Source organism: Oryzias latipes, chromosome 11 (assembly GCF_053564925.1).
Source record: "Oryzias latipes strain Hd-rR chromosome 11, Olatipes_Hd-rR_3.1".
Classification (NCBI taxonomy): Eukaryota; Metazoa; Chordata; class Actinopteri; order Beloniformes; family Adrianichthyidae; genus Oryzias; species Oryzias latipes.
Genome location: NC_136247.1, coordinates 21,781,648 through 21,794,372, shown reverse-complemented (window position 1 = coordinate 21,794,372; position 12,725 = coordinate 21,781,648). Strand labels below are relative to the sequence as shown.

The 12,725-nt window shown below is 39.0% G+C and overlaps 1 protein-coding gene across 9 annotated transcripts in view; it reads right to left on the bottom strand.

Annotated features, from left to right (window-relative positions):
* The window catches only part of csmd3b (CUB and Sushi multiple domains 3b), a 478,594-nt gene that overhangs the window by 102,963 nt on the left and 362,906 nt on the right, over positions 1–12,725 (bottom strand). For all 9 annotated transcript variants that reach the window (XM_078954985.1, XM_078954986.1, XM_078954981.1 and 6 more), the window contains 5 exons: positions 11,492–11,680; positions 2,591–2,691; positions 2,409–2,477; positions 2,124–2,280; positions 1,188–1,379 (listed from right to left, as the gene is read on the bottom strand). In XM_078954985.1, the coding sequence (XP_078811111.1) occupies positions 1,188–1,379; positions 2,124–2,280; positions 2,409–2,477; positions 2,591–2,691; positions 11,492–11,680 (708 nt within the window). The remainder of the gene's footprint in view (positions 1–1,187; positions 1,380–2,123; positions 2,281–2,408; positions 2,478–2,590; positions 2,692–11,491; positions 11,681–12,725) is intronic.

Sequence of the window (12,725 nt, the reverse complement as noted above, 5' to 3'; positions counted from 1 at the left end):
TATTCAGCAATTGGCTGTCTACTGTTACGAGGATGCTGCTAATAAAGTTGTTCAAACGGTGCCTTCTTGTTTATTTTTGCACCCGTTTCTTTTTTTTTTTTTTTTGCATTTATCCGCCGCACCTATTTGTCGGACAAGGCTGAAGTTGGCATACGATTTTTTTTGCTTTTACTTTGACAGTTAGGTTAAGGGAAAATCTAGTTCACATTTTAACGCTTTGTACTTTAAATCTTAGACACAAATAAAGAACAAATCGTTCATTGAAAATATTGTCTGACAGTGAAACGGTCTATGGTCTGATAAGGTAGGGACATGTGGCAGTTTCCCCTGACTGAAACTCACACAGGAACTCAAAGACACGCACACATACACATCATATACTCAGGGACCAAGCTAGTGCTGGTTGGGTAGGTGCACCTATTCAACCATTTAAAACATCTGAGCAAGTTCCCTGATAATGATGACACACACTGACATACACTCTGCTAACTCCTTTATTCTTTTGGGTGGTTTGTTTGGGTGTGTTATGTTTATGTATTTTAGTATGTTTTGCTGACTTTTTTTTTTTAACAACTTTATTGCACATTATGCCATTTTACAAGAAAGTACTTTTAGGTATGCAATAAAAAAAACAACAACAGTGTTTTGCTGACTAGTGTCTTACCTTTTTCAGTTTCACTTCCTGGGTCAAAGGACCCAACCTCTGGGTTTGGTAGGCTTAAGTAGAGCCTGACCAAAATAAAAATATTAACCTTAACTGGAACCACCTGGCCCAGGGGAGGGGCCATGGCTTATAAAAGAGTGTGAATTTTGGTTCATGGCTGATGAGAGTGAGGAGTCTGTGTTTCAGAGTGTGTGCTGTCATTACTGATGCTTACCTTCTGTAAAATAAAACTAACAGGCATTTTTTTCATTCACAAAAAACTCTGGAGTGGTTTTTGTTGTTTTTTGCTTGGACCTGTCGGTCCCACTCCGGACCGGAGTGTGACAGGACAACTGGTGCAGAGGCATTAGGTGGCTAACCAGCTAATAACTAGAATAATTAGACGACGATGATTCAGGAAAAAATGAACCTTTCCTTCCTTTACAGTGTTGCTGTAGAACATTTGTCAATGTTGCAAACAGAGCTTGTGTTTTGTGTGTTTGTAAATACAAAAACATTTGGGGAGGAATCACAGAAAACGTACCTATACAAGAAGGCAGCGGGTTATCCCAGGCTCTCCTTTCACCCGTCATACACTTCAGCACAGAAGCTCCATGTAAAGTGTATCCAGGCTCACATCTGTATGTAATGCTGCTCCCAGAGAAATGACCCTGGTCGCTGACTTTGAAGCCAAACTGCGGCACGCCTGGATCCTCACAATGAGACAACTCAAAACCTAAAAAGGGAGAGAAAAGAAAGAAAGATCGTCAGAATGGGGATTTTCTCAAAAAGCTCACAAAAGACGATCTAAAGCTTTCAGGAGATTAGTTTTATGGAGATGCACAACAAATTTCCTCTAATAACTGGCACGCTCAAATATTCTGCTTATGAGCTTGCTCATATCACAGAAGCTCTCTTCCCGGTGTATTAAAAACCCCCAAAAAATACATGAGACATCCTCTTATTAAGAGGGATAGTGAGGCATGTATACACTTGATCCAATTTAATGTTGTTTATTCACAGTCTGCCTGAGCTCAGTTTCCATGGTAATACTGCATATTTGGTTAGTTCACAGTTTTAGAGCATGACATGTGAATAGTTTCATAAATAAGCTTACAAACCATAACCCAAATTTGATGTATGACATTACTTAACTGACAGGGGATGCCAGAATTTGAGTTATTCCCTGCCAGACTGATGAAGGTGCATGTCAAAATCCCTTAAAATGGCTATTTGGGAAGTTGCACTTTTACCACGGAGCAACATTAATGCATCTGTCATCAATGTTTTCCCACCGGAAAGTACTGTGATTGTGTCAAAAAGAATGCACTTTTTTTCAGATTCTGGATTGCGTCCTTCATCATCCATGTCTGACATGGACTAAAACAAATGAATAAACCATACATCAAAATGCGGTCACAGACTGAATGCACCACTGTAATAAATCTGTAATAATGAGAAGTGTTGGCTGCAGACTCACTTGAGTAGACTAATTTGAATCCTTCTCCGGTACTTTCTGCATCACTATAAAATTCCAGCCAGAGATGGTTTGATGTGGAAATCAGTGTCAACCCCAACATCGATGAGCCGGTAAACGCTCCGAGAACCTGGGCTGTGTTGTCTTTACCGTCATGAATCTGTAATAACCCAAGACATTGAAAGAACCAAACTTTTTTCTTCTTAAAAAAACAAAAACCAAAAAAACAGGAGAAATATAGAAAAAGGGGGCAGATGCATATGGGAGCCCAAAAGGATATGTGTATACCTTGAGAATGTCCCCCTGGGCGAGATGAAAGGTTCTGGCAGAAATGTTAATGCCTTTTCCAGCTTGCACCTAAAGTCAACAGATTACATTTACTGATCCTGCAAAGACCAAATTCAATCACAATAATCTGAATAATCCTTTTAATTCTTAAAAAGAAGCACAAACGAAGAGATTTCGGTTACCTGGATGCTGTAGATGCACTCGTGGTTGTTTTCATAGTTCATTGGGTAGTTTGGTGATAGTAGTATCCCTTCATTATTTATAACTGAAGAACCGCACTCAGCTAGAGATATTCAAAAACAAAAAAACTTTGCTTAAAAAAAGTTTGGAAAAAAAATACCCAAAAAGAACAATCAAATCTGGTAAATTATTTATCTTTCCCCTCATATTGTTTGCTGCCTCCCATTTAAGAGAAAAGCTATTGGGAAGGACACAAGAATGTTATGGGTATCGAAAAGAACAAATACTTCTAGGGAGCGCTATAAAGTATGTTTTTGTATATGAGAGTAATTCAATAATCCCTTAAAACAGCTGAGCCGTCAGCTCTTTACTTCTGCTGAGAACAAATTCAGAAGATAATTTACCAAAAGATATCCACTCTCTGCACTTTGCACACCTGCTTTTTATCTCCAAAAAAAATCCATCATGTCCCCACCCTCCTTTTTTCCTCCTCACTTCAGCCCACTCTCCCGCTGCTCGATGCCTGTACTTATGTAATAGTCATATTATAGCTGTCATATCATCAATAAATCACTCTGCTATAGTTTCCATTTAGAAAATTACCTCCCCACTCTCTCCCTTCTTTCCGATTTAATTCCCTCACAATCGCCCTTTCCCTCTTGCACTGCATGGAAAGTGCTTTTTTCATAGTCTTCAGGTTCCATCAAAATTCCTCTTTTTTGTTCAGTGTTTTCTCCTCTTTTCTCTTTCTCTCTGTATTTTCTTTTCCAAGCTATTTCCCTTTAAGCTTTTTACTCATATTTTTCTCTTATCTGTGAACCAAATAATTTAAAAAAAATCTTTAAAAACTGTTTAAAACTTTTAAGTTATTAAAACGTAAGAAGAACAGTGGTGTATTTTCTGTATGATGCACCAAAAAGGCTTAGAATTTATTAAAAAAAATGACGCTCATATGAATTAATTCTAGATGTTGTTACTCTATTGTTCTTACTACTCCCAAACTACTAAAAAACTATTTAGAGCGGGACTATCTAATGCTCTGGATTTTCGTAGTAATTCGGACACCAAGCTGACTACTTTTTTGCTTTTAAACAGCAAATTTGATGTCACAGATTTCCCAAAATAAAAATCCAATACATTTGAACATTTTACAAAGACTATTTATAAATCCACTGTGGTCTGATGATGAAAACGTGAATGTTTTATAAAAAATGAATCAAAATACTTTTTTTTTCCACATGAAATTGTTCACCAATTGTTCAAACACAAAGCATTGTGCTCTATTTTCAATCTGGTGAGCATCGATGCAAGCTGGTGTTTCAGCAAATTTCTAGGGCACTCGATTTTGTAAATGTAGATTTAGACAGTCCTAAAAAATGGTTAAAAAAAAACATTATATGGTGTACAACGTAGTGAAGGAATTCGGACACAACCTGTATTTTTATGTTACCAACAAGGTTGGCAGTTAGCGTAGTCTCAGTAACGCTTGTTTTAGCGGGTATCAGTTTGTTTTTACGTGTTGAAAAAAAGGTTGGGAGTTACAGTTATTGTGAATACACTAACATGGCTAATGCTTCTAATGTGTACCGTGTTACAAACAAGTTCAATAGTTAATTTAAAAAAGTCTGACTGACAGACTTATCTTAAATCTCTTTTGTCTCGCTTGATGCGCCTTATAGTTCGGTTCACCTTACATATGACATTAGTTCAAAAATAGACCATTCATTGATGGTGTGCCTCATAATTCCATGGTGTGGAGGACAGAGTAATTGAAATTGAGTCTTACAAAAGCATAACTAACATGGATAATGACATAAAAAGTCTGAAGTACGCCTAAGGGAAAATTGTAGAGAAAACAAGCGCTCATTTTATCCCCCATTGTGTGTTTTTAACAACTCTGTAAAGTCATACAAAATAAGATTACAAACAAGCAGGGACTAAATACAATTATTTGTGTAAAAGGAAACAGTACAGTTTTATCACAACAGGCAAAGTGTACAAATTATTACAGCAGACATCACCACTAAAAATAAGAGACCTAATGCACTGCCTTATAATTCAGTCACTGCTTGATCTGAATCGTTCTGATTTTCTGCACCTGTATACATTTATTTGGATGAAAACATTATGTCTCATGGGAGAGTGAAGAATTCGGCAGCACAGTGCTTTTTACTCTTATTCCCACATTTGTACAGAAAAAATAAATGTGTTGGATAGATTTCTTACTTCAACATCATGAAGTTTCAGACACATTGTGTTTATTTGCGTTGGTCACCTGTTGAATTGCTTTATGACTTAGTCACACAGGTGCATATGGAGGGTTGACTTGTATGGGTGCTTAGGGTTGTCCTGACCTGTATAGAGGGTCTTAGACAGGTGGGACAGTATCTAAAGGGGAGTGCAGGTGTGTCTTGCACAGGCGTGTGTGGCCTTGTACAATTGTACATGTGTACATGTAACCAATTTAAAAAAAAAGTTTGCTATTTTTTATACCAAAGTCTTTACTTTAATAAGCAAATGACTAATGTTTGGCAGATCAGTGTGTGATTCACTGTAAGTTCTATATGTTTTTTTGCAAATAGCCTTTGTGCATCTGAGCTGTGTCTAAGACTATTATATCCATGCAAGAAATTTTGAAAATAAATTGCAAACATTTACTTAGGCTTTTCCTTGTCAAATGGATTATTTAAACAACAACAGAACCAGATTGGAGTCATTTCAAATGTCAAATGGTTCAATCAATGTCTGTGCTTTTGAGCGTGAAATCCCTTGGATCTTACTGACATAAAGTCATGGGATGCCAGGCATTGCCTTGTTAGAATTTTTCACTACTGGACAAGAAACGTTTTGTCACGACTTAACTGTTTTACTGAGCAGGATTACACCTTTACAGTGGTTGATAAATGCAAATGTTTGGATTTCAGGTTAAATAAAACTTGTTATGCTTATTCATATATATTTGCTTATTTATTTGCTTATTCATATATAATTATTGGTAACACTTTATATTAAGATTCCTTTACAAGCTTTGTTAACACATTAACAAGCATTATAAATGAATTTATAGGGTGTTAGTAAGACATTTATTAGTACAATAAGTCTCTTCTTCTTTCTCTTTCGGCTTTTCCCATCAGGGGTCGCCACAGCGAATCATCTTTTTCCACCTCACTCTATCATGGACATCTTCTACCCTAACATTAGCCAACTTCATGTCCTCTGTTAAGACATCCATGTATCTCCTCTTTGGCCGTCCTCTTGCCCTCCTGCCAGGCAGCTCCATCTCCAACATCCTTCTACCAATATATCCACTATCCCTCCTCTGAACATGTCCAAACCATCTCAGTCTGGCTTCTCTGACTTTGTCGCTGACACAGGCAACATGAGCCGTCCCTCTGATGTACTCGTTCCTTATCCTGTCTAACCTGGTCACTCCTAAGGAGAACCTCAACATCTTCATCTCCGCTACCTCCATCTCAGCCTCTTGTCTCTGTCTCACTGCTACCGTCTCTAACCCATAGAGCAGAGCTGGTCTCACCACTGTCTTGTACACCTTTCCTTTGAGTCTTGCTGGCACTCTTCTGTCACACAACACTCCTGACACTTTCCTCCACCCGCTCCAACCTGCCTGCACTCGCCTCTTCACCTCTTTTCCACAATCCCCATCACACTGAACTGTTGACCCCAAGTACTTAAACTCCTGCACCTTCTTCACCTCAGTCCCCTGTAACCTAACGCTTCTACCTTGATCCCTCTCGTTCAGACACATGTATTCTGTCTTACTACGACTGACCTTCATACCTCTTCTTTCCAGAGCAAACCTCCACCTCTCTAGCTGTTCCTCCACCTGCTCTCTACTCTCACTGCAAATTACAATGTCATCCGCAAACATCATTGTCCAGGGAGATTCCTGTCTTACCTCGTCTGTCAGCCTGTCCATCAGCATAGCAAACAAAAAAGGACTCAAAGCTGATCCTTGGTGTAGTCCCACCTCCACCTTGAACTCCTCTGTCTGACCTACAGCACATCTCACCACCGTCATACTTCTCTCATACATGTCCTGAACTACTCTGACATACTTCTCTGCCACTCCAGACGACCTCATACAGTACCACAGCTCCTCCCTCGGCACCCTGTCATACGCCTTCTCTAAATCTACGAACACACAATGCAGCTCCTTCTGACCTTCTCTGTACTTTTCCATCAACATTCTCAAAGCAAAAATGGCATCAGTGGTGCTCTTACGGGGCATGAAACCATACTGCTGCTCACAAATCTCCACCTTCTTCCTAAGCCTGGCTTCCACTACTCTTTCCCACAGCTTCATTGTGTGGCTCATCAACTTTATTCCTCTATAGTTGCTGCAGTTCTGCGTGTCACCCTTGTTCTTAAAGATCGGGACCAGAACGCTTCTCCTCCATTCCTCAGGCATCTTCTCACTCTCTAAAATCCTATTGAACAACCTTGTTAGAAATTCCACTGCTGTCTCTCCTAGGCACTTCCATACCTCCACAGGTACGTCATCAGGACCAACGGCCTTTCCGCTCTTCATCCTTTTCAGAGCCTTCCTAACCTCATCCTTTCCAATCTCTGCTACTTCCTGCTCCACAACAACCACATCTTCCTCCCTTCTTTCCCTGTCATTTTCCTCGTTCATCAGCTCCTCAAAATACTCCTTCCATCTTTTCTGTACACTCTCTTGGGTTGTTAGCACCTTTCCATCTCTGTCCTTAATCACCCTTATCTGTTGCACGTCCTTCCCATCTCTGTCTCTCTGTCTGGCTAGCCTGTACAAGTCCTTCTCTCCTTCCTTTGTGTCTAACCTGTCATATAGCTCATCGTAAGCTTTCTGTTTGGCCTTTGCCACCTCTCTCTTCACTCTACGCTGCGCTTCCTTGTACTCCTGTCTACCTTCCTCAGTCCTTTCTACATCCCACTTCCTTTTAGCCAACCTCTTCCTCTGGACGCATTCCTGTACTTCCTCATTCCACCACCAAGTCTCTTTACCGTCTTTCCTCTTTCCAGATGACACACCTAGCACCTTCCTACCTGTTTCCCTGATAATCTCTGCTGTAGTTTCCCAGTCCTCTGGAAGCTCATCCTGACCACCCAGGACCTGCCTCAACTTCTGCCTAAATTCCTCACAAGTTTCTTCATTCTGTAGCTTCCACCACTTGGTCTTCTTTTCTGTTTTCCCTCTCTTTTTCTTCCTGACCTCCAGAGTCATCTTACACACCACCATGCGGTGCTGTCTGGCTACACTCTCTCCTACCACCACTTTGCAGTCATTAACCTCTCTCAAATGACCTCGTCTACATAGGATGTAGTCCACCTGAGTACTCCTACCTCCACTTCTGTATGTCACTCTATGTTCCTCTCTCTTCTGGAAGTAAGTGTTGACTACAGCCATTTCCATCCTCTTCGCAAAGTCCACCACCATCTGTCCCTCCAGATTCCTTTCCTTCACACCAAACCTGCCCATCACCTCCTCATCACCTCTGTTGCCCTCACCAACATGCCCATTAAAGTCTGCTCCAATAACAACTCTCTCTCCTCTGGGAAAACTCTCTATGACCTCATCCAACTCACTCCAGAATCTCTCCTTCACTTCTAACTCACAGCCAACCTGTGGCGCATACCCACTGACTACATTCACCATCACCCCTTCAATTTCTAACTTTAGGCTCATCATCCTGTCTGAGACTCTTTTCACCTCTAGAACACTGTTTACAAACTCCCCCTTCAGAATCACTCCTACCCCGTTTCTCTTCCTATCAACACCATGATAGAACAGTTTGTATCCTCCTCCAATACTACGTGCCTTGCTGCCCTTCCACCTTGTCTCCTGCACACACAGTACATCTACCTTCCTTCTCTCCATCATGTCTGCCAGCTCTCTGCCTTTCCCTGTCATTGTGCCAACGTTAAGAGTCCCTATTCTCAAACCTATGTTCCTGCCTTTTCCCTTCTCTCTCTGGCCACGGACCCTTCTGCCTCCCCTCTTTCTTCCACCAACAGTAGTCAAATATTAGTACAATAAGTCTAATAAGGTTTATTAAATTACTTAGTTAACACATTTACAAGCATTATTTTTAGGATGTTTTCAAGATGCTAATGATGCATTTACTGATATTATAGGTGCCTAACAAATTGTCAGTGTTAATAAGCTTAATAAGATTTATTGACAACCTTTGTTAACAAATTAAGAAATATTATTATTGTTTGGGGTTCTAGTAAGATATTTATTAGCATTATAGATGCCTGACACAAGCCGAAGTGTTCATAAACTTTATACGTTTTATTAACTAACTTAACAAATTAATAGGCTTTATTAATGTGTCAGATGCTAGTAAGGTATTTATTAGCATTATAGATGTCTTGCAAATACCTGAAAGTGTTAATAACATCTAAAGTCAGACCATTGTCTTCTAAATCCATATTACTAAACTGCTTATAAGCTTTACAAATGTATTAATTACTTTGTTAATAGTTTATTAATTGTTTTGCAGCACCTCATCTAAAGTGTGGACGTTTTTTAGCACAAACAACCACAAAGCATAAAGATTGTAAAAAGAACTTTATGACATTAAAACAGACTAAACATACACAAATCGTTCTGTAAAAGATATATAATAATTTAATTCAGACAAATAAAAAATAAAATAAAAACATATATACTGGTGTTGGATGACTCTAGCATCATAGCTAGTAATAGGATAAAGTATTAGCATCTATCCTGAGTGAAACATTCATTGCAAATCCCATCACCAGGAGACAATTCTCTGCATTCAATGCCAACTGCATTCAACCACGGTTGCCTTGCTTCAAAGTCCAATAGAAAGTTGCACAAGACAGTTATTTTTGAAGAACGAAGACAATAAACCTACAGGAGCCATGCTAACGCTAACACGCTAACGACCGACCGGTACAGAATCAAAGATGGGCGGGGCTTTTTTGGTCACCTGTGTGAAAGCAAAGTCTAAGAGGCCATTCAATTGGCTGAAAGTGAGCACGCCTGTTTTGATGATGAGTTTGATTGACAGATTCATTAGCCAATGGTGACATTAGTTAACCTGCCCATCTTTGATTCTGAATCAAAGATGGGCAGGTTAGCGTGTTAGCTTTAGCATGGCTCCTGTAGGTTTATTGTCTTCGTTCTTCAAAAATTACTGGCTTGTGCAACTTTCTAGTGGACTTTGAAGCAAGGCAACAGTGGTTGAATGCGGTTGGCATTGAATGCAGAGAACTGTCTCCTGGTGATGGGATTTGCAATGAATGTTTCTCTCAGGATAGATGCTAATACTTTATCCTTATTAGCTTTGATGCTAGTCATCCAACACCAGTATCTATGTTTAAAAAAAAAATTGTCTGAATTAAATTATTAAATATCTTTTACAGAACGATTTGTGTATGTTTAGTCTGTTTTAATGTCATGAAGTTCTTTTTACAATTATGCTTTGTGGTTGTTTGTGGTAAAAAATGTCCACACTTTAGATGAGGTGCTGCAAAACAATTAATAAACTATTTACAAAGTTAATTAATACTTTTGTAAAGCTTATAAGCAGTTTAGTAATATGGATTTAGAAGACAATGGTCTGACTTTAGATGTTAATACATGTTATTAACACTTTCAGGTATTTGCAAGACATCTATAATGCTAATAAATATCTTACTAGCATCTGACACATTAATAAAGCCTATTAATTTGTTAAGTTAGTTAATAAAACTTATTAAGCTTATAAACACCTAGGCTTGTGTGAGACATCTATAATGCCAATAAATATCTTACTAGAACCCCAAACAATAATAATACTTCTTTATTTGTTAACAAAGGTTGTTAATAAATCTTATTAAGCTTATTAACACTGACAATTTGTTAGGCACCTATATTATCAGTAAATGCATCATTAACATCTTGAAAACATCCTAATAATAATGCTTGTAAATGTGTTAACTAAATAATTTAATAAACCTTATTAGACTTATTGTACTAATAAATGTCTTACTAACACCCTATAAATTCATTTATAATGCTTGTTAATGTGTTACCAGAGCTTGTTAAGGAATCTTAATATAAAGTGTTACCATTATTAGTCAACCATTCTTATGGAGTTGCTGCCATTTCTTTCTTTTGTGTGAACTGCAAAAACACTGATAACCCGCATGTGTATTCAATTTCCTCTTTTGTCTTTTAACTCGGCTATAGATGAAACCCACTGACAATAAGGCCCTTGAAATCTTTTAGGACCCACAGCTGTTAATCTTTACTAGCGGCTACAATGATGCCATTCTTTATTAGAAAAAGCAGCTTTTGTCTGTTTGTAATTTGCACAACTAGCAAAAGGTGACATCAGACTTACAAAATGTTTTCAACTACTTGTTCTTAATCAGACTGTGTTCTAAACCAACTTATTATTTGGCAATAGTTAGATAACAAAAGCATGTTAACCCTTTAATTCAACTGTAGCTCCAGTGTTGATATTCCTTTGACTCTTCAAATATTTACACAATTAACGTAATTCCAGCAGGTTCTGAAGCGGAGAAAAGCAGTGTTGCTTGGAAATGCCACCCTTGACAGTAGTGAAGTGCTTATGTACTTGGTGACAGCAGATTCTGTCGCAAAGAATAGCTAGCGAGTAATGTAATATGTTGCATATCAAAGCAAAACCGATATTCAAAGCCTCTTTGTTCCACGTCAGATTCAGCTGATTTGCACTAATCGTGTAAATGGAGTTACAGTGTGTCAAAGAGCGTGTGGTTTTTAGGTTTTCAACAAAGGGGTTAATTTCTAGATGTCAAACTTCTGAATAATTTAGCTGGCCAATTATGAATCCAGCAAAAGTGACAAGATCAATTAAAAAAACAAAAAATCTAAGTAAGAAAGTAACAGTTTGATTAATACAGACCAACACATCGGGGTAAAGGAGCGCTCCACATTCTTCGTCCACCACCAAGACAGACCAACTCTGGCGCCCCCTCAAGGCGGTATCCCACATTGCAGGAAAAAGACAAAGTGTCTCCAACCCCAAAAGTGTAGCCATTTCTTCGACCAAACTGTGGCATACCGGGGTCCTCACATGGCTCCAGAGTATATTCTGAAAATGAATAAAAAACACTGACTGAAAATGAGACCTTGTATTGAATTTTGATATCTAAATCCACACAGTAAACTGACAAGTTATAACAAGTACAGTTGATCTGCTCTTATTTAATTCAATTTCCAAGGACAGCTAAATTGGTCAACACTGACAAAAACACAACAAACAGATCAACATTAAGCTGCGTTCACACCAAACTTGATTCAGATCAAGGTCTTAGGGCGCGATTTAAGTGTCGGGCGCAGTGTGTTGGTCTGGGAGGAGCCTGTTTATTTTAGGGTGTTGCGATTTGGGCATTGCGTCGTGTTGAGAAATCTGGACTTTGGGAAAGAATACGCGTCACATCAGCCAATCAGGGATTCAGCTTTGGTTTGAGACGTGTTGATGCCGTAGTCAGCGTCCAAACCAGAATGGAGGTAAATCTGATCATTCTCCTCCTGAACTTTATGAAAATGTTCTTATTTGTATTGAGACACCATTAAAAAGGTCCTCTAGTTTTATTTGTATTTTTTCCTCCTCCGACTGCTGACTTGCTGTCTCATATTTAACTGGTGCCACAGAGAGACAGAAGTAGCGCTGAAAGCGTCCTTCATTCAGACGCAGCTCCTGTAGTAGATGGTGAACCACATCGTGTTGGGAGAATCTCTCAATGATCTCATGAACCCAGACATGAAGACGTGACAACCGAAGCTCTTCAATGAGTCTCAGTGAGGCTAAAAACCTCTGGCAGTAGCTCCTCCCACATGCATCAAGTATATGAACACATTATTGAAGAAGCATTAAGCAGCGAATTTGACGCGGGGATCGCATTCAGTCTGAACGCAGCATAGATGAACATTAGGATTAGGTTTCTCTTTATTTGTAAAAAGATGACAACCAAGGAAATAAAATGCATCTCACTGCACTTGCATAACTGAGAGGCTGACTTAGAGTTGTCTGTCCTAACGTAAACTTGTGGTTAGAGAGTACCACAGAACAAATCCTTTAGTTGGACGAGTCTGAAGATATGGTTTTGTATTTAAGTGGGTTGAAGAGCAACCTG